We start from the raw sequence: 27,127 nt of genomic DNA on the forward strand, positions 1-27,127 counted from the left end.
TCTGGTAGCTTACATAGGACTGAACTAGAAAGCTATGTTGCAATGAGTTGCATGCATTAGAATCCATTCTGGGAAAAGTTTACCTTTCTTAGAAATACTTTTTGTGTCCTAATGCCTGAAAGCTCTTAAGTAGACTGTGTCTTGCTCCATTTCCCTCCAGGCTTAATCTGAAGATGAATGCTGATGTGGTGTGTCACACCCTGGAGTTTTGTAAACAGGACACAGGCCAACCTTTGTGTCATCTCTACCCTCCTCCCAAGGTGAGTAGATTTTCATTCTGTCAGATCACAGTGGCATGCGAGCCCCTTGGTGCCTTTGTTGCGGGAGGTTCGGCATCACTCAGCTAGTGATTTGGGAACAGGGAGAAGCAAAATGGCATTTTCAGTTACATAGCATGAAATAACGTCCCCAAGTTTCAACTCAGACCCCCCCCATACTGCCAAAGAATGTATTCACTGTTGAGAAGTTCTTGGCTAGAGGTTAGAGTGAAACTGGTGGGAAATCTGACCAGACAAGAAGAGAAGTGGCTTTAGCTCTTCTGTAGCACTTAAAAATCAAACGAGTGGGGCTGAGCGGTGGCATACCTGGTTGAGCGCATGGATTGAATTGCACAAGGACCCAGGTTCGAGCCCCTGGCCCCCCCCCACCTGCAGGGGGAAAGCTTTGCAATTGGTAAAGCAGGGCTGCAGGTGTCTCTCTTTCTCTCCCTCTATATCACTCCCTTCCCTCTTGATTTCTGGTTGTCTCTATCCAATAAATAAAGATTAAAAAAATTAAAAAAGAAAAAAAATCAAACGAGTTAGGGTTAGAAGGTAACCAATTCCTTCCAGTTAGCTCAGGATATTCCTGTATAAATCCTGTGCCCTGGGTATTGAATAAAACCTACACAGATGATCACTATAATCTCAACTTTATTGTTCACATAGAAAAAAAGTGTTCTATTAAAATACCTTCCTCATAAAAGACCTTCCTCATAAATTCATTGCAAAGCTGTCTGTACTTATAAAGTGCTTTTCATAATAAAAGCATGTAAATAAAAATTCCAGCTATTTAATATAAGTAGTACTAGCATGATTAATATTAAGAAGTAGCTGTTCAAAATACCGCATATGCACTGCATTGTGTTGGGCAGGTTTTAATTGTAATAAAGGCCAAGACAAAGCCACAAATGTTGACACAGTTCCCTGTTCTCATTCTGAATAGAAGTGTGATATTCAAACCAGAGAGGCCTCACAGTATTGATTTCCAGAAGTGAAAGCAATAAAATATAATAAAGTGTCTCCTTCTCCAGAATTGTAGTTGAGACTTTCTCTGTAACACAGCAGGTTTCTGTTTTTACTTTTTGTTTCCTTTTTATTACCAGTGAAACAAAGTCAGATTAACACTTTGTGATCTAGCTGGTGAACATACTTTGCAATATTGTGTAACCCTGTCTCCTTGAGCAGGAAGTGAGAGATGCAAACGCCCGGGGTATTTTGTGCTTCCCTGGCTATTGGCTAAATGGCAATTACATTCCCCCTATTGCTACCTAAGAAGCTGTGGACTGTACTGGTTTCTAGAAAGGTTCATTAACTTTATTATTTTTTTAACCTCTTACTACTTTCAAGTAGCGCGCAGCTATTCTATCCTGTTCTCTCCTTGATAATATGGAAAGGACTTATCTCTGTATGAAAACAAATGGCATGCTTTTTTTTTTTTTTTGGTCGTTTTTTAAGTAACGTTTTGACGTTTTGTCATAGATACATCATACACACACCTGTACATACTCCCCAAATATTCACAGTCTAAATTATTCCTTTTAAGGGTGCTGGGTTGGGATGCACCCAGTTAAGCGAACGTAGAACTATGTGCAAAGGCTCACACAAGGAGACTTGGGTTCAAGCCCCTACTCCCCATCTGCAGGGGGGATGCTTCACAAGCAGTGAAGCAAGTCTGCAGGTGTCTTTCTCCCTCTCTATCCCCCCCCTCCTCTCTCAGTTTATTTCTGTCCTATCCAATAAAATGGAAGAAAATGGCCTCAGTGAGATTTGGAGCAGTGGATTTGTAGTGCTGGCACTGAACTCCAGCAATAACCCTGGAGGCAAAAAATAAAAAAATCTATCCTATTTAAAATGGGATATTACTTTTGTGCTCTCTGGAGTTTATATCCAAAATATCCTTTCCTCATTTTCATTTTGAAACTCATTTCAGTTCTCAACACAGAAACAATTCAACAGCCTCTTTGACTGTGAGGGAGATGGAGAATGTGTCTCAGAAATGTTTAGTTTCCACCCCAGCTGAGCAAACTCCCGGACAGGTCCACTCTGGTGAGTGACCTGGACTCCCTATCTCTTCAAACCCCCGATCACCAACAGCTGTAGATGACCCAGTCAAGAAAAAAAAAAAAAAAAGGACTTCAATACAAGCATTGACTATTCACTCCTATGGCTCCATGGTTTTCTTCAGTTGCAATAATAAACACATACTAAGCACTTGGTTTACTTACTATTTCTTCAGTCCCCAGACAGTCCTAGGATGAGACACCATTATGGCCTTAGGAAAAAAAAAAGTTATGGAAATTAAGTGTTAAAAAGGGTAATGTGATTAACTGGAAGTCACTCCTCTAGGCAAAAGCAAGACAAGGACACACATCTAGCCTTCTGTTTAGAGGTTGGGTGGTCTTTTAAGTTTTGTGGGAGTGTTTCTCACACAAGAGAGGGGCCCAGGTGGTGGTGCACCTGCAGGGGGAAAGCTTTGTGAGTTTACACGCATTTCGGGTGCTGGTAAATAGTGTGATGGTGGTAAGTAACCATCATACCTGTGAGGCATCTGCTGTGGGGCAGAGAGAGGTTGCTTGCAGGGTGAAATAAGCAGTGTAAAGCGACAGAGATAGGACATTGGAGTGAATGTGGAGTCACATTTGGGGATGTCGTGAATGTATTCATCCTCTGCAACTTGAGTCCACTTTTTGCTGATATTTTGCCCAGCATCTCCATACCTTACTTACCAAGTATTCAAATATTTTTTCCTCTTGTTCATTTTTTTCAATTTGCTTTTCCCCCCTTTTGTTTCCCTTATTTTTTTTATTGTTGTTGTAGTTATTGTTGTTATTGATATCGTCATTATTGAATAGGACAGAGAGAAATGGAGAGAGGAGGGGAAGACGGGGGGCGGAGAGAAAGATAGACACCTGCAGACCTGCTTCACCACCTGTGAAGCGACTTCCCTGCAGGTGGGGAGCGGAGGCTCGAACTGAGGTCCTTAAGCCAGTCCTTGCGCTTTGCACCACATGCACTTAACCCACTGCGCTACCACCAGATCCCCATAGATATTTTTTTAGAGTATTTTTTGCTGCCAAGGCTTCATTGTGGCTCCAACGCCTACACAATCACACTGATGCTAGCAGACTCTTTTTACTTCACACAGTGGTTCAGGAAGGTGAAAGGCAGAGAAGGAGAGACAGAGAGAGAAAGAGGAAGGACACAACAGCATCGCTTCACCATTGGGGGAGCTTCCCCTGTGGAGCCTGGGTAGAAAGCACACAGCGTGAAGTGTGCAGTCCATCATGGGCGCTGTCTCTCCTGCACCCCACCCCGCAACACCCCCCTCCCACCCAGGAACACAAAAGTCTACAGTGTTCAGATGGTGCTAGAAGGAAGAGAGGAAAGGAGAGAAAAAAGGAAGGGGAGGGGAACGGAGAAGAGGGGAAGGAAGGGAAAAGGGAAGCAGAAGTGACATGAAGAAGGCAAAGGGGAAAGAGGAAGGTTGAATTGTAAGAACTGCCCTGACAGTTTTGTAGTACCTACTTTAGGGGGTTATTTATGCACTTCTCTTCTGCTTTGCACACAAAACAGTGCAGTACCTGCTGCTGGGGTGTGTGTGTGTGTGTGTGTGTGTGTGTGTGTGTGTGTGTGTGTGTGTGCAAGTGTGTGTGTGTGTGTGTGTGTGTGTGCAAGTGTGTGTGCAAGTGTGTGTGCATGTGGTAAGAAATGATTCAGATATGACTGTTCTCCAACTGGAAGTTGATGGTGGTTTCTCCTTGTAGCTTTTTAATCCTTTCTGTTTTCCATCTGAGTTCTAAAGTGCATGAGTCCCAGTTGGGCCAACAGCAGCTTAGAGTCTTCTCAATTTTATACTGCTTCTCCTGGGTCCCTTAACTCTAAGAACTCTAAGCAGACGACAGTTTTGAACAGAGCCTTTCTGTAACCGGCCTCTGCTGAAAGAACACACGGCATTTATAAACATCTCAAAGGCATACTGGAGACTTACTTCCTATCACTCTGATCCACATTAAAAGAGAATTATATACAGAACGTATTCCTTAATGGAGACATATTCTCTTTATTTCCCGGGGGTCTTTAACTCATTTGCTCTGCTTCTGGGGAGGCCTACTGCCTTCAGAAAGCAACCCTGGCTTCAAATGGCTCTTCCCACAGCAAATCTGATTTCTGCAGAAACCAGAAGTTCTCTAAGGCTGAAATTGTAGACCTGTGTATATACTCAGGGAATTTATATTTCCCAAGAATCCAAACTACCAGCATGCTGACATAAATGAGTCAGAAGAAATGAGTTTGCTTCTTTTTTTATGAAAAGGCGATTTGAGACAGTTTCTTGGTGTCAACTGAAAACCAAGTTAAGCTCAGAAATTTCACTTTCATTTTTAAGCACTACATGTCAAATAATATGTCTGGCATTTCTCTTAATTTAAGGGTTAGTAGAATACCGAAAAACTAACAGATGGTCAGGAAATGGAACATTTTCTAAGATTCATTAATTATTAAATTTTATGCTGTACAATCAGCAGTGCCCTTTAATTCATAGTGTGCTTAGCTCTGTGAGATCACAACAAACTTTAGGATGTACATAATACAATGTTTTTTGTTTTTTTACAGTCCTATGGACTCATGTATATATATTTTATATTTTTTATTTATCTGACACAATTCTATTCTTTTTAAAAATATTTATTTATTCCCTTTTGTTGTCCTTGTTGTTTTATTGTTGTAGTCATTACTGATGTAGTTGTTGGTGGATAGGACAGAGAGAAATGGAGAGAGGAGGGGAAGACAGAGAGGGGGAGAGAAAGAGAGACACCTGCAGACCTGCTTCACCGCCTGTGAAGCGACTCCCCTGCAGGTGGGGAGCCGGGGGCTTGAAACGGAATCCTTACTTGGGTCCTTGCACTTTGTGCCACGTGCGCTTAACCTGCTGCGCTACTGCCTGACTTCCCCACAATTCTTTTCTCTCTTTTTGTATGATTCTATTCAAATGTGCATTTATTCACTTATTTTCAATGAATTCTATTTATTTATTTGAGAAAGAGAGAACCAGAGCATTAATCAATCACTTTGGCATATGCAACACCAGGAATCAAACTCAGAACTTCATTCTGCCAAGTTCAGTACTCTGTTTGCTATACTGTGTCCAATGCCTTCCTTCCTTCCTTCCTTATTTCCTTTTTAAAAAATATTTTTGTTTATTTTTTAAACACTTTCTGTTAATATAGATGACCCAGGATTTTTTTTTCTACCCTAGCTATGGAGTCCAACATATCTCTAAAAATATCTATTCTCTCTTATTGACAAATGATATTTGAAAGCCAAGGTTGGGGAGCTGACTGTGCCCATTACTGCCAGTATGGTATGGCTTCCAGATCCACTGAATGGAGAGCTCAGTAAAATATGTATCTATATAAGTCATGCATCTATACACCCATGTACGCATACACAATTCATATTGCTGTCTCCAACTTTAGCCTCCTGTCACAGGGCTCTTTTGCAGACATAGAACTCTCTTTCAGAAAAGGTTATTAATGTTGAATAAGAGGGAGATACCAGCATGCCATTCTGCTGTGACATAGGCATTGTTGAGGGTTGAAGCCATAGCCTTGCACACATAAAGCCATAGCCTTGCACACCGCACTAATTAGCTCCAGTAATGAGAACTTTATCACCTCAGGGCATTCGAAACCACAGTCACAGGCCTTCACTTGAGCACTGCTCTTTGTGGGATAGGTTATTGAAGAACTCATTCAGATGAACCTATTCTCAGCATTGGAAGGAAGTAAAGACCTTTCCCCCCCCCCTTTTCTTCTCTCTCTCTCTCTTTCATTTTCTTTTCTTTTCTCTTGCCTGCTGGGTTATCCCAGGACTTGGTACCTGCACAAGGAATCCACCACTCCTGGTAGCCACCCCCCTTTTGCCCTTCTTTTTCATTTTATAGAGATAGAGAGGTGTGGGTGGAGAGAAGGAGAGAGCAAGGGAGACACTACAACACTATTCCACTGCTCTTGATGCTTCCCCACTGGAGGTTACTATTCCCCTGTAATTCCTCTGGGAGTAGGAATCACAATTCTTTTTGGTGTGCAGAAGGTGGAACTTCTTTTTTTTAATTTATTATTTATAAAAAGTAAACATTGACTAAACCATAGGATAAGAGGGGGACAACGCCACACAATTCCCACCATCAGAACTCTGTATCGCATCCCCTCCCCTGGTAGCTTTCCTATTCTTTAACCTCTGGGAGCATGGACCCAGGGTCATTATGGGATGCAGAAAGTGGAAGGTCTGGCTTCTGTAATTGCTTCCCCGCTGAACATGGACGTTGACAGGTCGATCCATACTCCCAGTCTGTCTCTCTCTTTCCCTAGTGGGGAAGAGCTCTGGGGAAGCAGAGCTCCAAGGCACATTGATGGGGTTGTCTGTCCAGGAAAGTCTGGTCGGCATCCTGCTAGCATCTGGAACCTGGTGGTTGACAAGAGAGTTAACATACAAAGCCAAACAAATTATTGGCCAATCATGGACCTAAAGGCTGGAATAGTGCAGATGAAAAGTTGGGGGCAGGGGTCCTCCATTTTGTAGATAACTAGTAGGCATATTTTAGTTATATTCCAAAGGGCCTGTGGCTATACTAGTTTTTTTTTCTTTTTCTTTTTTCCCTGAGCCTGAAATTTGATATGCAGGTGGATCCAAGGTATTGTCTGGGGAGATGATGTCATGGCTGGAAAAAGGACCAGAAATCTGGATCAGGGAAGAGAGCAGCTCCCAAATATGGGAAAGGGGTATAAATATTGTGGACTGTAAACCCATTGATTTGATGTGATCTGGGGCCCATATTCAGCTTAGGAGCCTGTTTGACTTCTATCTTCTGTAAGTGCTTCTCTGTTGGACATGGGCACTGGCGGGTGGATCCATCCCCAAGCCTGTTTCTGTCTTTCCCTAGTGGGGCAGGGCTCTAGAGAGGTGAGGTTCCAGGACATACTGGGAGGTCGTCTGCACAAAGGAGGTCAGGATGATACCATGATAGTGTCTGCAACTTGGTAGCTGAAAGGTGGTAAGATATAGAGCAGGAAAAATAGTTTGATAAACATAAACACAAATGTAGGACTAAAACAGATGAAATTAGGGATCTTTGAGTGGGAAGACACTAGGAAGTCTATTTTAGGTATGTCCCATCTGGCCCATGACTTTAGTAATTTTTGCCTGAGCCTGATTGACAGCTAACATGCAAGTGGAATAAAGGTATTGTCTGGGAAGATAGTGTCAGAGTTGAGAATAGGACCAGAAATATCTGGATTGGGGCAGAGAGTAGCTCCCCAAAATGAGGAAAGTATATAAATACCATTATTGTTTACCCCATTGAACTGACCTGGGAGCCATATCTATTCATATTTAACACAAGAGCCTGTGTAACCTCCGAGTCCCTGTCTCAGGCTGACCTCAAATAAAGAAAAGACAAAGAGAGGTATGTGGGAGGTGAAAGGAGATTGCCACAGCACTGAAGTTTCCTCCTGGGGGATAGGAACCAGGTCTAAACCTGTCCTGCATTCATGACAGACCAGGTCCCTTCCCAGACAAGCTATTTTGCTGACCTATGAATCATGTTTTACAAATCTACCTAGGTTAGTTAGAATCTCAGAGCATTTGATCTAGTATTCCTGGGGTGGGATGTTTAGCATTTTGCACTTCTACAAAGCCTTTGATGAACATTCAAGTGTAAGAACTGTTGTGCTAAGCCTGGCCCACACCTGAATGTTGTCATTATAAAATTTTATTTATTTACTTATGTACTTATTTATTTTATTGATTGTATTTGTGCTCATGGTTAATTTGAAGTGGTGGCTTCCATTTGTTTATCTATCTATCTATCTATCTATCTACAAGTCAGTAAGAGTATAGATTAACACTGTTGCCACCACCGTAGACTTGTGTCCTTACACCCACCCCAACTACAACAGAGCTTCAAATCTACCCTTTCCCTGCCCCAGAGTCTTTTACTTTGCTGCAATACTCCAAATCCTGTCCAAGTTCTGCTTTGTGTTTCTCTTCCTGTTCTTTTTCAGCTTCTGTTTATGAGTGGGATCATCCTACTTTCTTAGAGAAGTGATGGTTTACATGGTTGTTATTGATGACTGCAGTTTCTTATTTCTCCATGACAGGTGTTTACATATCATACTACCTACCAACTTGCCAGTTTTCTTCCAACTAGAACAGTTTCCCCACCCACTTCCAGTCCCTCCTCTCTTCCCCATTTAGACTCCTATGATCTGCTGAAATCAATCATAATTAAAATTTCAGCCTATGTTTTTCCTTCCTTTATTTTTTTTCCCCTCCAGGGTTGTTGCTGGGCTCGGTGCCTGCACCATGAATCCACTGCTCATGGAGGCCATTTTTCCCCCTTTTTTTGCCCTTGTTGTTGTAGCCTCGTTGTGGTTATTATTACTGTCATTGTTGATGTTGTTTGTTGTTGGATAGGACAGAGAGAAATGGAGAGAGGAGGGGAAGACAGAGAGGGGGAGAGAAAGATAGACACCTGAAGACCTGCTTCACTGCCTGTGAACAAACACCTCATCACAGACCCCTGCAAGCGTCAACCCGGCTTTGACCTAGCACGTTATGATCGGGTCCTCCTCAATCGCTATCGAACAGGCCATGGCCGGTGCGCCGCTATGTTCCATCACTGGGGAGCCAGAGACGACCCGAACTGCCCCTGCGGCTCCAGACAGACTATGACCCACATAGTCAACGACTGCCACCTCTCCAGATTCAAAGGAGGTCTCGAAACTTTACATCAGGCTCAACCTGATGCTGTTGACTGGCTATGGAAGAAGGGCAAACGCTAGAAGAAGAACTGCCTGTGAAGTGACTCCCCTGCAGGTGGGGAGCCGGGGGCTTGAATCAGGATCCCTACGCCAGTCCCTGCACTTTGGGTCACATGCGCTTAACCCACTGCGCCACTGCCGACCCCCTTTCCTTTATTTCTTAAGATCCACCTATGAGTGAGATCATCCTGTATTCTTCAGCCTTCTCCTTATGACTTATTTCACTTAGCATGATGGAACTGGGATACTGTCACTGGGCAGCCCTAACGTATTACTGTTTCTCCTGTTGCTGTTTAGTTTTTGTTTGTTTCTTTGTTTTGTCTTTATTTTATTTTTTACCACAAGGGTTATTGCTGGGGCTTGACACCTGCATGACTTTACCAGTCAAGGCAGCCACCTCTCTTCTCTTTGATAGAGGGTACGAGAAAGAGAGGGGGAGAGACAGATAGAGATACTACTCTCTTCCATGCCCATATGGTGACTGGGGGCCAGAACCTGGGTCTTTGTGCATGGCAATATGTGTGCTCCACTGAGTAGGTCACCACTCAGCCCCCCTTTTAAAATTTTTTATTGAAGTTAAATTGGTTCATAATGACATGTAAGGTGTGGGCAGATAGCTTAATGACTATGCAAACAGACTCTCACCCCTGAGGCTCCAAAGTCCCAGGTTCAATCCCCTACACCACCAAGCAGTGCTCTGGGGAAAAAAAAAAATGACATATAAGGTCCAGAGTATTGTAGTTCAACTTGTGCACACAGGCGACCATCAACTCTGGTTTCCCAAGGCTTGTTGAATTGAGTAACTTTTATATTCTGTTACTAGGTTTCTAGTTTCCGATCCTTCTTGGAACGGTTGAGGGAATGAGGGAACAGGAGATTTTAGAACCAATCTATGTGTGTAGTTTGGGTTTTTTATGTGAATTTTCTCATACCGATGTGCTCTCTGAGCAAAGTCGCACTGCACTAGCTATATCCAAGAAAGAAAATGAGGCTGCCTATGAACTAGTTCAGATTACTCTTATTCTGAAAATTATATACAAAAAACAAACCTTCCAGAACCCTTGTTCTTTTCCAGCTAAATCGACTTTCTCTCCTAGTCTCTAGACTGCAGGGAATAAACATGACAGTTCAGAGCACAGATCCAGGAGACAAACCACCTGGACTCAAAGCTCCGCTGCAATCCTGAGTATTTGTATCTTCTTGGCCAAGTTACTTAATTGCCCAGGGCCTCAGGGTCTTCATCTGTAAAAGGAAGATAATCCTAGGAGCTCAGGGTTTTCTGTGGATAGTGAACAAATCAACATATGTCTCTATGTGTGCTTTGTATACATATAGATAAATGTGAGTGTGTGATTTGTGTGGTCACAAGTGATTGAGTTATAGAACAGTGCACTCAGATGACAGGTATTCAAGAAGTGCTGCCATCCAAAAAGAAAACATTGTATTCTGTGGGACATAATGGATGGAAGTGATCATGCCTAGAGGTGATTATACTTAGAAATTTAAAAAAAAAAAAAAGGGGGGGTGTGTCAAAGCAGTGGCGTACCTGGTTAAGTGCACATATTTCAGTGCACAAGGACCCAGGTTCAAGCCTGGTGCCTACCTGCAGGCAGAAAGCTTCAGTGAAACAGGGCTGCGGGTGTGTCTCCCTCTATACTCTCTATCTCCCCTTCCCCTCACAATGTCTGTCTCTATCCAATAAGAAACAAATGAAAAAAAAATTGAAAAAGAAAGAAGAAAAGAGATGAAATAGAACTCCTGGGTGGTTTTAATCACATGTAGAACTGAAATATATGAACTCGAGAAAAATAATAGAATAAACAAACTATCCGGAAGGTTTTGTGAAAACTATAGTGGTTATCCTTGGGAAGTTTAGGGAGCTTTGGTGGTGGGTATAGTGTGGACTATTCCCTGTAATCTTATAATCTTGTAAACCACTATTAACGACAAATTTAAAAAATGCTTTGGAAAAAAAAGTCAATACGACTATTGGGGGGGGATAACTAAAGAAATGCTACCATCATCACAATCATCACCATCCTCCAGATGTCTTTTTTAATTTTTATTTATTTATTCCCTTTTGTTGCCCTTGTTGTTTTATTGTTGTAGTTATTGTTGTTGTTGTCGTTGTTGGATAGGACAGAGAGAAATGGAGAGAGGAGGGGAAGACAGAGAGGAGGAGAGAAAGACAGACACCTGCAGACCTGCTTCACCACCTGTGAAGCGACTCCCCTGCAGGTGGGGAGCCAGGGTTCGAACCGGGATCCTTATGCCGGTCCTTGTGCTTTGCGCCACCTGCGCCCAACCCGCTGCGCTACAGCCTGACTCCCTGAATGTCTTTTTTAAAGAGGAGAGTTTGTCTGTGTGTTCCCCTTCTTTGTGTCATTTGTTTGTCAAGCCACAGAATTCTGACTTCCACCCCCACAGCCTCCTGCAGTTCCAACCAAAGCCAGGGGCACTTTTTTTATTACCTGCTACATTTGATGCTTGCCATTCCCTTGTCAAAATTTTTGGTGGTTTTTTTTTTTAATATTTATTTACTTTTCCTTTTTGTTGCCCTTGTTGTTTTTTATTGTTGTAGTTATTATTGTTATTACTGATGTCATCGTTGTTGGTTAGGACAGAAATGGAGAGAGGAGGGGGAGAGAAAGACAGACACCTGCAGACCTGCTTCACCACCTGTGAAGCGACTCCCCTGCAGGTGGGGAGCCGGGGGCTCGAACTGGGATCCTTACCACAGTCCTTGCGCTTTGCACCACATGCGCTTTACCTGCTACGCAACTTCCCGACTCCCGTTTTTTTTTTCTTCTTCCTCTTCTTCCTCTTCTTCTCCTTCTCCTTCTCCTTCTCCTTCTCCTTCTCCTTCTCCTTCTTCTTCTTCTTCTTCTTCTTCTTCTTCTTCTTCTTCTTCTTCTTCTTCCTCCTCTCATACCATTTCTATGTCCTCCAGGGTTTAGTTTTCTTTTTATATTTGCATTTTCTACTTATTGTTATTTCTTAGATAAAGGCAGAGGTGCAAAGTGAAAGAGATCACAGCATCAAAACTTCCTTTCGTGCGGTAGGGGTCAGCTCAGATGTGAGTTGCACATAGAGCAAAGCAGCACACGATACAAGTGAGCTTCTTCACTGGTCCTCCAGAATTTGCTTCTGAAACCACTAAAAGAACTGAGCTTGGACTTTCTGCTATGGCCCTGGGGGCAGGAGATGGCCAGAGACTGATTAAATAGGGTTGAAATTAACTCTAGCTGTTAATATACCAACGGCCAATTTGAAAACAAAAGGAAGTCCCAAGGGCTCAAATCCACCTTCCTCCTGATGGTGTGTGTGTGTGTTTGTGTGTGTGTGTGTGTTTTGGAAACAACAAAGAATAATCAAGACTCATTAATTATTAATGGCCCTCCCATCTTATCAGGAAGCTTGAAAAGTCAACTTTCTAGAGCTCAGAAGTTTGGGGGTCTTCAATCCCTTCCTGCCTGATATCCTCCCCCCCAAAAAAATCGAATTATTGTCACTCCCATGCTCTCTCCCCCACCTTATCAGTGTACAAAGCTGCTGCTCCTTGCAAGGTCAAATGTGGATTTGCATTGATGTAGCCTCAGATTACAGGTTTTAGTGACAAGAGCAGTTCCCTTTCATGCACAAGCTGCTATGATACAGTCTGTCTTTCTGTGGCCATGAGCCCTTGTTTGGCTTTATTTTTCACTTCCTAGGCACCACAACGAACCCGAATCCATCCTTGGTTATGCCTACTGTAGGCTTTATCTCTGAATTATTTCATTTGGGCTATCTAGTGACTATGCACATGGATTCTGATGTCAGCTTGCTAAGATAAACAAAGCAGCCCCCAGTCTGCACCTGCAGGGGGAAAGCTTTGCAAATGGTGAAGCAGGGCTGCAGGTGTCTCTCTGTTTCTCCCTCTCTATCTCCCCCTTTACTCTTAATTTCTGACAGTCTCTACCCCAATAAATAGATAAATATTAAATAAAATAAATCCAAAGGCTAATGTGTTTTATTAAAGTAATAAAAATGAAAATTCTTGATTGTTATAACTGTACAAATTATTTCTTCTTGTTATTAAGTCTTACAAATGTAACTCAAATTTTCCCTTAGGACTTCAGCCATTATATACAGCTCCCAGGTAAATAGCTTCATCTATAGGTACCAAAAATACCTCAAGCCTTGAACATTTCAGAAGCTAAACTGTTTTCCTTTCCTCTCAGAAGTAATTCCCATCTTGCATACCTCAGTTTTGATATTGACATGCACCCACATTAGAGGCTCATAGTCTATCTTGTTTCCCTGACTTTACTTGCCTAATTTAAAGAATTATAATTTTTAGGATAGAATCCTGTAGTAGTTTCCTAAGGGATCCCTTCCTAACTGATCCTCCAGTCCTGAAATCCAGAGGCTCAAGTTATATTTCTAAGAGACAATTCTGACTGTTCCCTTCTACCTAAATCCCTTTTTAAAGTCATCCATTGGCATTGAGACAAAACCTTAGTTCCATGAACTAGACTTTCCTTATCTCTTCTGCTTTGTTCTTTGAGAAGCCTCTTCATTCTCTTCTTTCCAGCAGGCAGTACAACATTTCTGACATTCTTACTTGCTCATTTTCACCTCCTGGTCTTGTTCCTTTGTGACTCTGTGCCTGTAATATCCACTCCCTAAGTCATCCTTAAAGACGGAATTCAGCTCTTACCTCCTCTAAGGAACCGACCCTGACCATCATGTTCCCATTCTAGTAAGGAGAAGGTGTCTTTCCTCATTGTCTTCACAATACCATATCGTTACACAGACATTGAACTTGATTCTTTTTATAAATAAATAAGCTTGTTTATTTATTTACTATTGGATATATAGAGAGAGAAATTGAGAGAAGTAGGGGAAACAGGGAAAGAGACAGAGAGACACCTGCAGCCCTGCTTCACCACTCATGAGGCTTTCTCCCTGCAGGTGGGAAGCAGGGCCTTGAACCCTGGTTTGAGCAATATAATATGAGCATCTAACAAGATGTGCCACCACCTGGCCCCACCATTGCACTTTCTATGTTGCATTTAGTTCATAGCCTAAGTGCCTACTTCTGTGATATTGATTACTGTTCTGCAAATTGTATGACTGGGACTGTACCAGACCCACTTCACTATTCCCACTGTTTGATATACACACTGGCACACTACAGGTACCCAATAAATTCTGGACAAAATTTTTACAAAATGTGTTAACATTTGCACTCAGTTCTCTCTGTAAAATAGGTACAGTAATATTTCCTAATTGTTATCATTATATTGCTTCCAAATATTTTCTGGTATTTGTATTCTCAGGGCATTCTCTTCTTTCACTTTTTCACACATTCTAAATAGGATGTGTCTTAGTGTCTTTAAGTCTGGGTTAATTCTGTTTGGGACCTTCTGGCCTTCTTGAACCTTTATGTCTTTTATGCTGTCTAGACTAGAGAAGTTATCAGCTATTATGTCCTGCAGAATGCTTTCTTCCCCTCCCTCTCTTTCTTCCTCTGGTAAGCCAATAATGCATATATTATTTCTTTTGAAGTCACCCCATAGGTCTCTGTTGTTGTTTTCAGTATCTCTTAATCTCTTACTCCTCTTTTAGTTATCTCTAGTTCATCCTCGATCTTGCTAATTCTGTCTTCAGCCTCGTTGATTCTATTCTCTCTCCCCTCTACTGTTTTCTGGAGTTCATCTATTTTGTTACCCTATTCTGATACTATTTTAGCTTGTTCACCTAGCTGTGTTCTTAGCTCAGCTATTTCAGCTTTCCGCTCTTTAATAACCTTGAGATAATTAATATTTTCTTCCAAAGTCTCATTTGTTTTTTCTGCATTTCTGATGACAATTCTTTCAAACTCTTTACTCACTCCTGTGATTATTTCCTTAACTAGTGTTTGGATGTTGACCTCATTATTTTGTGCTTCAACTTTGGGGGGCTTTTAGCTGGACTCTTGTCCTGGTTCATTTCTTCAATATTTCTTCTTCTTGGTTTAACCATTCTATATAGTATGTTATGAGGTCCCTCTCTCAATACTGTTCAAATTACTGATAACTCTTGCCTGGATTGACTTGTGTCTAAGTAAGGTAATTAAAGGAAATTGACAGTTGTGGAAATTGACAGTTGTTTCAATATTATTTTAATCCCTGAGTTGGAGTTCAGTGGCTTAAAAGCCTCTTTTGTTCTTCTTCCCTGTAGGCTATGGGAGCCTGAGGGCTTTTAAACTATAAGTAGGCTTCTTAGCTTAATCACTGACTCCTGACCAAGAGCTAAAGCAGGGTGGGGCAGAGATAATCCAGTGGTTATGCAAAGAGACTCTCACACCCCACTGCTAAGCCACCGAGGTAGAGATCTTCTCCTGAGTTTCCTGGTTAGATCTCTGTCCCCTGGTGTCAGCACAGATCCCCCCTCCCTCCCCCCACTTCTCTAGCTTCTTAGGGCAGTAGCAGTGGAGACCCATGGTTGCATCTGGTGAGTCTTAGGGGAGTTCTCTCCTCCCTTCAGCCATCTTTTTGTTGGTGAAATAGACTGGAGGTGGTGTCTCAACTGGCAAACTGCCAGACTGTTACCAGCCACTTAATCTCTTCCTAGGCTACTCTCTGTTCATGAGCCACACGTGTCTGCACTCACCAGTGATTTGGTGGGTGGGTTCCTGGAGTCGTTCTAGTCCTGTCTTGTTGTGGTCCCAGATGATCTCCTTTGGTATTCCTAGTTGACCCCACTTTTTCACACATTCAACTGAATCTTAAGATATCTTCTTCCACTAGAGTCAGGCATTTTGGCTGTTAATCTTGCAAAAGACTTATTATGGGATTTGGTTCTTTCTTTCCCACTTCTTTTTTTTTTTTTACCAAGACTGTAGCAACACCTCAGAAATGTAACACTAAGATATCTTGCTGTTGTGGCAATCTGAGGTCACTATTCAAGAAGACTCCCCTCAAGTTGTATGAGGACTGTCTGTGGCATATTTTCAGAGGCTACTATAGTTATCGGTCACTTGTGGGCTCTGCTCCAATTACCATCATCTGGCCTCCATATTTGTAGGAGTCAAGCAGGTACACAATAAATGGCGATAAAAATGTATAAATGAATGGGCAGTAAGACTGAATTGGAAAGTGAATTGGGATTCAGAGGCTCCTTTACCTAAAACCCAAATACTTTAATTGGACAATTTAATTTCCTTATTTTTTCAAGTCTATGGCATAAAAATAACAGTTTCATTATAAAAGTACCATATTATTCTTCTAAGAAAATATTATATTACTAAAATAGACATTAGACAATATGATCTGCTTTAATTGTTTTTAGTGGTCACAAAAGTCAAAATAATTTATTCTCAATTTTTGTCTGCATGACATTATATTGTTATCAATATTTAATAATATTTGGCAAAAGTTTCAAAACTTAGGGGCCTGGTGGTGGCACACCCGGTTAAATGCACATATCACTGTGCACAAGGATTCGTGTTTGAGTCCCTGCTCCCTAACTGCAGTGAGGAGGCTCCTCGAGAGAGTGTCTGTCTATTCTCTTCCTCTCAATGCCCCTTGTCTTCTCAATTTCTCTATGTCCTGTCAGGTAAAAATTAAAAAAAAAAATAGAGAGAAAATAAAAATGGAAAAAATGGCCACCAGGAGTAGTGAATTTGTAGTGCTGGTTGCAATAAAAATGTTTCAAAACTTAGATTCAATATCAGGTTTACATCTTTTATTATTATAATCAATGAATAAATTATATTTCCCTTATAATTAAAAACTTAAGTTATGTTGGCCTAGAGAGATAGCATAATAGATATATAAAAGACTTTCATTCCTGTGGACCTGAGGTACCATGTTCAGTACCCAGCACCACCATTGGTTAGAGCTGAGCAGACTCTGGTTGGTCTTTTCATCTCACTAAAATAATTGAAATAAAATATTTAAAAATTTTAGTGTTGGCCTCCAAGGTAATTAAAGTTGGAAACAAATGACAAATACTAAATAAATACATCAATGTATGTCAAAAATATTTTATTTTTAATACAAATCTTTTATTTATTTATTTATTTGATAGAGACAGAGAGAAATTGAGAGAGGATGGGGGAGATAGACAGTGAAAGAGACAGAGAGAAACACCTGTAGCCCTGCTTCACCATTCCTGAAGCTTTCCCCCTAAAAAGGGGCTTGAACCTGGGTCCTTGCACACGTTAATGTGTGCACCATAGCAGGTGTGCCACCACCTGGCCCCCAAATACTTTCTAGTTACCACAGCAATTAGTCTTTTTGCTATTGTTATTCTTACCGAGGAAAAACAGTCTCTGATCTTGAGCTCTAAGATGACAAGAGCATTGTATTTAGGTAATTTCCCTTAATTTACCTCTTTTTCATAAGACCCAAATCTCCAAACATCTGTGTTTGTCTTCTGTTGCCTTGCCCATAATTACAAAGCATTAAATTGAGAACCCCTTTTTAGTGGCAGGTGCAGAGAAAATAGAAATGAATTAAGTGCTGTAATTGTAACAAAATCTTGGTGTCAAACAAAGAAAAGAAATTATTTCCTTTGTCATCAACATTACAGTATCATCTCTGTGTCCAGAGACAATTCCAACAAAGCCATACACAAAACCTAAAATACAGGTAGTTTAGCCTCTCTTCCCATTTGTCTAGTATAGCTCCCAGTTACATTTTGTTCTTCCCATATCCTACTCTAACTCTGTGTGGATGCTTTCTCATACACTCAAGTCTAGGAGTGTAGAGATCAATAAGCAAGAAGTGAGCCATTTGTCTCATCAGTGGAGTTTTAAGTTAAAAAAAAAATCCCTTCTTGAGTGACAGCTGATCTTCAACTATGATTAACTATTTGTTTTGTTTTCCCTTTTGTTGTTATTATTTTTTGTTGGTGATTTAATATTGATATACAAAATTATTATTTGATAACAGGGATATAATTCCACACTGTTCCCACCATGAGAGTTCTGTGTCCCTATTCCCCTCATTGAAAATTACAGTAGTTCTCTCAAGGTCACAAGTATGGGCTGACAGTTACTTCTATAATCTATGTCCGTTTTTTTTTTTTACTTTTATTAATGATTTAATATTTATTTACAAAATTATGAGACAACAGGAATATAATCCCAAACTGTTCCCACCATCAGCAGCTCTCTGATCCCATTCCCTCCATTGGAAACTGCAGTAGTTTTCCCAAGATCACAGATATGGATTGACTATTATTTTTATAACTATCTGTCTATATCTATATATATTTGCCCATTTTTCCTATGGTCCTGCCTTCCCTTCCTTTCTAAGTCACACATGTACCTACTGCTACTACTGAATGTAACTTCCTTCCTTCCTTCCTTCCTTCCTTCCTTCCTTCCTTCTTTTTTTTTTTCTCTCCTCTATTAGTCTTGATGGAAATGGAGTTCAAAGACCTCTCTGGTCATCTTCCCCTAACATTGCTTCCCCTCTAGGGGTATGGACCAGCATTCTTTTGGGAGTACAGAAGGTGGGAGGTCTGGCTTCTGTAATTGCTTCTCTGCTGGACACGGGCATTGGCAGATCAATCCATACCCCAGCCCATTTCTATCTTCCTAGTGGGCTAGGGCTCTAGAGAGGTGAGTTTCTATGCACACTGGTGAGGTTGTCTGCCCAAGGAAGTCAGGATGGAGTCATAGCAGCATCTGCAATTTGGTGGCCAAAACGTAGGAAGATAGAAAGCAAGACAGAACAGTAAAACTGAAAAATAAACAGGAGCCAAAAAGTAGGAACAGAGCAGATGAGAACAGGGATCCTAAGGTGGAGAGAAGCTAGCAAGACTATTTTAGGTACATCCCTGTGGGCCCATGACTTCAATAATTTTTGTTTAAAATGGATTAAAAACATTGTCTGGGAAGATGTCGCCAGACTTGAGAATAGGTCTAGAAAACTGAATTAGGTCAGATAGTAGCTCCCAAACTTGAATATAGTCTATAAATACAATTGACTGTTTACTCCATCGATCTGACCTAGGATCCATATATATATTCATGTTTAGCCCAGGAGGCTGTACACAGGTTCCTAGTCCTTGTCAGTCTGAGTTCACAGCCAGAAATAGAACTCAGAACCTTATGTTTGCAAATTGCATTTTCTACCTATTGCACAACCTTTATTTTCATATTCTACATTTACTAAACTGCCACTGTATGAGAGGTTTGCATTAAAGACTGAGAACTAGGTAGTGAGTGACAAGCACCATTTGAAGAGTGTCAACATACCAAAAGCTGGACTAAGTATTCATTCTGTATATCATCTAATGTCCACCCACAACATTACAAGACTTGCCATTATCTCCATTTTACAGATGAGAATGCTAAATTTAAGCAAATTGTTGGTTGTGGAGTTGTTGCTTAACATTCTTTTTAAAGCATCTCTTTAGACACCAGAGAAATTATGAACAATGAGAATATGACACGGGAGTATAGATGTAGAAAATTCAGCTTAAAAATGGAACAGATGCAATGTATAAAAATAAACCCTAAAGCATTAGAAATTCTTATTCATTTTTTTTCTTTTGATAAAAATAGAATTCCAATTTAGTGGTAAAGAAAAATTCTGACTCATTCAATAAATAGAGGTGAGTAAAGACTAGTCACTTGGGATGAAACTGAGACCAGATGCTTATCTATTCATAACAGCAAAATAAATCTCAAATGAATTAATGTTTGAATGATAAGGATTAAAGTTATAGCTGAAGAAAAAGCTGAATAATTTTATTTGTTATTAGTGATCTAAAAGTCACACAGGAAAATATAAATGCATCAAGATGAAATGTACAAAGTCAAAAGATAAATTATAAACTAGGAATATATTTTTGAAACACACCATGCAAATAATTATTTTCTCTATGCTTCAAAGAACTCTGAAAATCAAAAGGAGAAAATGAACAAAGGCCACAAACAATTTGGTTTATAGAAAATGAACATCAAAGGCCCAATGGTGTAGAAAAAACACTGAGATTCTTCTCATAATTAAAGAAGTGATAAAAAAAAGTGATAATTAAAATGAGATTCTATCTACCTCTTCCCTGTTTTGCTTCAAGAGATCTCTTTGAAGGTCATTAGATAAGCAGTTATCACAGAAACACAAAAGCCACAAAGTTAAATTGTTCCTTGTAGACTGAAAAACAAAAAATCTTGTAATAAGTAAATAACCTCACTAGAAACTAGAGAGATGGGTATGAAAACTATGTTTGGCATTTCTTCTGACATAAGGCAAAGTTTGAAGATTTATAGCATACTCAACTGTAACCAGCAAATAGGCATTTCTGTTTTTTGTTAATGGGAGTATAATTGAAAGTGACATAATGTGAACATCAGTTAGATAAAATTTGACAGAATTATAAAAGTATATTTAATTTTTGAACCATCAATGTTATTTTTCATAGATTCTTACAATTGCAAGATGCATGTCCAGGCCCACAGGGAATAATGATTAAATACATTCTGTTTAAATAAAATGGAATATTTTTATTTGTTGATAACAAGCAACAAAATAAATAACGTAGTACACTAAGTAGTGATCTAGAAAGCTTTCTAAAATATAATATTAAATGAAAAAGTTCCAGAACAGTGTAGTATTCTTCCATTTATATAAATTGGGAAACTGGATACGTTCATTATAAGAAAAAACATTGTTACTGGGAGAGGAACTGTGAAGATGTAGAAACTAATGCATATCATTTTTAATCCTGTAATTTTTATCAAATGTTTTATCCATTACATTTTTAATTCTGAATTTAAAGCAACACCAATAGAATACTCTAAAGGAAAAGAAAAGAAAGGAAGAAGGAAAAGAGGGGAGGGGAGGGGAGAAGAAGGGGAGAGGAGGGGAGGGGAGAGGAGGGGAGGGGAGAAAAAAGGAAGGAAGGGAGGGAAGGAGGAAGATTACAGTTCTATCAAAACCCATTTATTTCATTTATTTGCTTTATGTTAAGGAATAACCTTGAGATCAGGTATTTTAACTGTTTTTATGCTGCAAAGATAGACCGTTCCCTGCAACTTTCCCAGAGCCCAACACAGCTCACTGCACATATCGGCTGCCCAATCAATATTTGGCGAGTGGATAGTGTGGTGTAAAGAATAATGGCTCTCCAAAGGGATCCACATCCTGATCCCCAGCATCTGGAAGTGCTGTCTTGTAAAACAAGTGGAACTTTGCAGCTTGACTGTTAAAAATCTGTAGAGAGAGAGAGATCATTCTGGATTAATGAGAATGAGCCCTATGTACAAGCAGGCATCACTTAAAGACAGGGAAAAGTCATTCATTGTTAAGCACTTCACCATTGTCCAAGCATCGCAGGCACTTACAGTGAAATGATATTGTCTGCTCCACACAGAGGCCATATAGTATACCCTGCTGAAACTGTCATTGTATATGTGATGGATCCTGGCTCTAAATGCCACTGAGTAAACCCATGACTATAATCACAAGAGGTTTTTTTTTTTTAGTCTTCTTGTCTTTCTTCCATTTTCTTTCTTTCTTTCTTTTTTGTAAATAAAGACAGAAATTGAGAAGTAAAGGCGAAATGAGAGGGAGAGGGAGAAGCAAAGGGTGAGGGTGAGGGAGAGGGGGATGGAGAGGGAGAGGGGAGAGGGAGAGGGGAGGGGAGGGGAGGGGGAGGAAGGGGGAGAGGGAGAGGGAGGGAAGGGGAGGGGAGGGAGGGGGAGAGGGAGAGGGGAGGGGAGAGAGAGAGGGAGAGGGAGGGAAGGGGAGGGGAGGGGAGGGGAGGGGAGAGGGAGAGGGAGAGGGAGAGGGAGGGAAGGGGAGGGGAGGGGAGGGGAGGGGAGAGGGAGAGGGAGAGGGAGAGAGAGCGGGAGAAGGAGAGGCCTGCAGCAATGCTCCACCACTCATAAAACTTCTCCTTGCGGGTGGGGACTGGGGAATTGAACCTGGGGCCTTGCACATGGCAATGTGTGCACTTGTCTGAACATACCACCACCTGGCCCCAATCACATGAGTCTTTATAAGAGAGAGGCAGGAGGATTGGACTGTGAGATGAAGTAGAGGCCAGAGGAAATGTGCATAGCCTCTAGAAACTGAAGAAACAAGAAATCCATTCTTCCATGGATCCCACAAAAGAAACCAGCCGTGCAAACAGTTTGATTTTAGCTCCACTTTGCACTTCTAACCTGGGAAATGTATTTATTTTATTATCTTTTATTTTATTAGTGATTTAATATTGATTTACAAAAGTACCAGATAACAGGGGTACAACTCTGCACTGTTCCTACCACCAGAGTTCCCAATCCCTTCATTGGAATCTACAGCAGTTCTTTCAAAGTTGGAGATATGGGCTAACTATTATTTCTACATCTATTTGTCTATATTTGTATATATTTCCTCACCCCCCTCCTTTTTCCTTTATTGTCTCATCTTCTCTTCCTTTCCCAGTCACATATACATCTATTACTGCTTCCAAATATCCGTCTCTTTTTCCTCTTCTCTCTCTGGGTTCTGATGGACTTGGAGTTCAGCACCCTCTGGCCATTTTCCCTGTATCATTTCCTCCCTCTGGGAGTATCGACCTTAAAAGTCTTTTTGGGGTGCAGAAAGTAGTTCTGGCTTCCGTAATTGCTTCTCTGCTGAACATGGGTGTTGACAGGTGGATCTGTACCCCCAGCCTGTTTCCATCTTTCCTTAGCGGAGAGAGGTGAGGTTCCAGGACACATTGGTGAGGTCATCTGCCTAGAGACATCAGGATGGAATCATGATAACATCTGCAGCTTGTTGGCCAAAAGACAGTAAGATATAAAGTGGGATAAAATGCTTAATGAGCAGGAATCAAAAAGTAAGAATAGAAAAAGATAAGAATAGGGATCTTAGGGTAGAAAGAAGCTAGGAAGTCAATTCTAGGTATGTTCCTAGGGGCATGTGACTATTGTTGTCTTTTTTTTTAATTTTTTATTTAAGAAAGGGTTAATGAACAAAAACATAAGGTAGGAGGGGTACAACTCCACATAATTCCCACCACCCAATCTCCATAACCCACCCCCTCCCATGATAGCTTTCCCATTCTCTAGCCCTCTGGGAGCATGGACCCAGGGTTGTTGAGGGTTGCAGAAGGTAGAAGGTCTGGCTTCTGTAATTGCTTCCCCGCTGAACATGGGCGTTGACTGGTCGGTCCATACTCCCAGTCTGCCTCTCTCTTTCCCTAGTAAAGTGTGTCTCCAGGGAAGCTGAGCTCCAGGACACATTGGTGGGGTCTTCAATCCAGGGAAGTCTGGCCAACATCCTGGTGGCATCTGGAACCTGGTGATTGAAAAGAGAGTTAACATACAAAGCCAAACAATTTGTTGAGCAATCATGGATCCCAAGCTTGGAATAGTGGAGAGGAAGTGTTAGGGAGGTACTCACTGCAAACTCTAGTGTACTTCTGCTTTCAGGTATATATTTTGCAGTAGTTTATGGATACGTGTGAACATAAGCTCTTTCTCACAGAAACTGGTGTATATCTAGGTTATGGGACTTTGTTAGAAAGTGAACTACCTGAGATGAAATTAGAGTGTACTATAAAAGGAAAGGTCTCACCCAAGTAATGAAGCTGAAGGGTTGTCATTCCACACGTGAAGTCTCTGGACACAGTCTGAGGTGAAGCATGTTGGGGTGTCAATCATTGCGTTGGTTAGGTTGTGATCGGCGGATGCAATTGTTGTCTTAACTTGAGTTTGATAGCTAACATGGCATTGGATAAAAATATTGTCTGAGAAGTTGGTATCAGCCAATTGTGATGAAAGTTTATGAATAAAATTAGCTGTTTACCCTATCCGCCTGACCCAGGACGCATATATATACCACAATAGCCTGTGTAACCTCTGTCCCTGTCTGTCTGTCTGAGCTTGAAGCTGGGAGCAATCTAGGCTGCACTCACAACAACAAACTTGTGTTGTTTTTCGGTCAGTTTTGTGTGGTTGATTATTAGAAGAAATAGTAAACTAGTACAGATGAATTGATCATTTGGTCTAGACTGATTGAGAACTTGACTATAAATTAAATAATAATAAAAAGGAGGATTTAACATGTCACAAAACAATTTAGTCAGGACTGATCAATAACCACCATCTGACCAGCCTAGTTGTTTGTCAGGAATCATGTGTTTAAAGTTCCAGATTGTCCTATGGGAAGAATAACACACAGCCTCCAGCACCATGAAACTGGTAAGCAGGTAAAGAAACAGTCCAATGGGAGGTAGATAGCATAATGGTTATGCAAAGAGATTCTCATGCCTGAGGCTCCAAAGTCCCTAGTTCAGTTCCCTACATCACCATAAACCAGAGTTGAGTAGTGCTCTGGTAAAAAGGAAGGAAGGATGGAAGGAAGGAAGGAAGGAAGGAAGGAAGGAAGGAAGGAAGGAAGGAAGGAAGGGAAAAAGAAAGAGTCCAATGGAACAAAAGTACTTTCAGTGAAACTTCAAATAGTTCACTTAATATCACTGAGTCTTGGTGTTCTGACCTGTGAAGTGGGATTGAGAACTATTCATTGGTACGTTACTGAGTTCGTATAGAGAAAATACATATGGCAATGCCCAGTGTAGATCTTGAAGCATCGAAGCTGAAGAATAGCTATTAAATGTGTCTAAGCGGTATGTAGTAATGGCGATGGTCATGGAGTAAAATTAATGAATAATAATGTCAGGAAAGGAGTTGGGTGGAAATAGTTCCCTTTCTGTCCAGACTCTCTTGAAAGGTTTTGCCTGGAGAAGAGAAGAGCAGGTGTGTGACTGAGTGCATCCCTGACACTAACAGTTCCACAAGGCAGCACGTAGCTTAGCCAAAGGTAAGACCAAAATGTATCTGAAGGTAAAATATGAAGAAGAGACATTCAGTAATTTCAAGAATGCATTTTAAAGTAATGACTTCTTTCTTTCACTTACCTTTCATTTTTGGTCTTCTATTTGAAAGAAAGTAGTATGAGTGACTTCATTTTTTTCTTATGTCTTAAAGACATAAGTACCCATCAGAGCTGGGAAAGGCTGGAACATGAACACTAAAGTAGGCTTTGCTGAAGCTAAGTCCTCACTGGCAAATAACCACTGTGGGGCCCAGTGTTAGGCATTCATCTTAATACATCACTAAATTCCACCCATAGGCCAGACATGCTACTATCTGATCAAAAAGTTAGAAGCGTAGCAACTTCCTGACATGGCAATCCTTAACAGAAATTATTTCAAAGCCCTTTTTCACTCTTCCAATCCGTGATACACAGGATTTATTTATGCACTTATGACCCCCCAAGAAGTAACTCCATCTAAAGTTTGTGTCTCTACCCCTTTGTTGGTCATTTTATTGGGAAGCTAATGGTTTACAGTATAGTTGTTGGCACGTGGGTATAATTTCTTATCTCCCTGTGATAGGTGTCTGAAAATAGTCTCACCTCCAACTTAGGTTCAGTTCCGCTATCTTGAATCAGAATCCTACACCCTCTTGATCCATAACCTTCCTCTCCTTCCTTGGAATCCTTTGCTTTGTTGTACTACACCACACCCAGTCCTAGTTTCACAATATGTTTTCTCTTTCTGTCCCTGTTTCTTAAGTTGCACTAGAAATGGCAACATTCAGTATCTGTCCTTATGTTTTAGTTTAACTCACCTACCATGGTTCCTTCAAATTTCATCCAAGATGAGTCAAAGGAGATGTCTTTATTTCCATTCTTTTGTATGTGTGATTAATAGTGGGTTACACGATTGTTAGATTACATGGTACGTTTCTACATCACACCCACTACCAAGGTTCTATGTCCTCACCCTCCAAACCCTCAAGATAACTACCAAAGTTCTCACAAAGTCTTAGAAACGGGTTGCTTCCTTCTGTTATTTTATTTTTTGAAAGTCCATGTATATCAGATCTCTTGATTCCACATATGTGTCTTTCATCTCTTTATTTGTTTTGTTAGGCATAATCTCCTCCAGTTCAATTCATTTTTGTCCCAAAGAAACTAATATCTCTTTTGATTGCAGAGTAGTATTCCATAGAATATAGATCCTATAACTTCTTAGCCAATCACCTGTTTATGGTCATTCAGGTTGCTTCCACTGTTTGGCTATTATGAATAATGCAGCTATGAACATAAAAATGTATATGTACTTTTGAATTAGTGTTTACATGTCCTTTAGATAAATGCCTAACAATTATATTGCTGGATCATAAAATAACTCATTTTTTAATTTATTATTATTAGAGGTTTGCAAGATTATAAGTTTATAGAGTATAGTGCTATACTTCACCAAGATTCTGTGTCCCTACCCTCCTATCTCCCAAGATAACTAATAACCACCCTAGTTCCCATACAGTCTAAGAAAAAAATTTTTTTACAAGTCCATGTATCTCAGATCTTCAGAAGCTATATATGAGTGAAACCATCTGGTAGTTGTCTTTCATCTCTTTGCTTATTTTGCTAAGTAAAAATCTCCACTTGTGTCTACAGGACACAATATTGTTTTCGATTACATAGCAGTATTCCATGGAGTCTGTCTCCCACAGCTCTCTTAGTCAGTCATCTGTTGATGGGCATGTAGGCTGCTCCCACTCTCTGGCTACTGCAAATAATGCAACTATGAACATAGGAGTGTATATGTTCCTTCAAATTAGTGATTGATTTCATGTCTTTTGGATAAATGCCTCAGGGTGGTATTGCTGGGTTGTAAGGTAATTCCATTATTGTTTGTTTAAGGACTCTCTCTATAGTCTTCCAAAGGGGTTGGAACCAGTTTTTTGTTTGTTTGTTTGGTTGGTTGGTTGGTTTTTTTGGTGAAAGAGAGGAGTTTATTACACTGGTGTGTAGGAGACTCCAGATCTCTCCGGGAAGTTCTCCCTGCACCTTTGAAAAGCACACAGTTTTACTGAGGTAACCCTTCCCAAAGGGGGGGAGGGAGCAGGTTTGCTTCATATTACAAAGACAATCATTCATGTAATTGCTAGACATCTTCCTTGTCTGTGGCCTTGGTAAAGAAAGGGGAGAACTAGTGCCAGCTACGTGTCAGTCTTGAGACAGCTGTGTCACTCCCTAGTCATCTTTCACCATAGCAGCATTGCCT

The 27,127-nt window shown here is 40.7% G+C and overlaps 1 protein-coding gene across 3 annotated transcripts in view; it reads left to right on the forward strand.

The window, feature by feature from the left end:
• AOAH (acyloxyacyl hydrolase) overlaps positions 1 to 27,127 on the forward strand; it is a 231,926-nt gene that overhangs the window by 63,883 nt on the left and 140,916 nt on the right. For all 3 annotated transcript variants that reach the window (XM_060195860.1, XM_060195862.1, XM_060195861.1), the window contains exon 5: positions 161 to 260. In XM_060195860.1, the coding sequence (XP_060051843.1) occupies positions 161 to 260 (100 nt within the window). The remainder of the gene's footprint in view (positions 1 to 160; positions 261 to 27,127) is intronic.

This window comes from Erinaceus europaeus, chromosome 8 (assembly GCF_950295315.1).
Source record: "Erinaceus europaeus chromosome 8, mEriEur2.1, whole genome shotgun sequence".
In the NCBI taxonomy this organism is placed as follows: Eukaryota; Metazoa; Chordata; class Mammalia; order Eulipotyphla; family Erinaceidae; genus Erinaceus; species Erinaceus europaeus.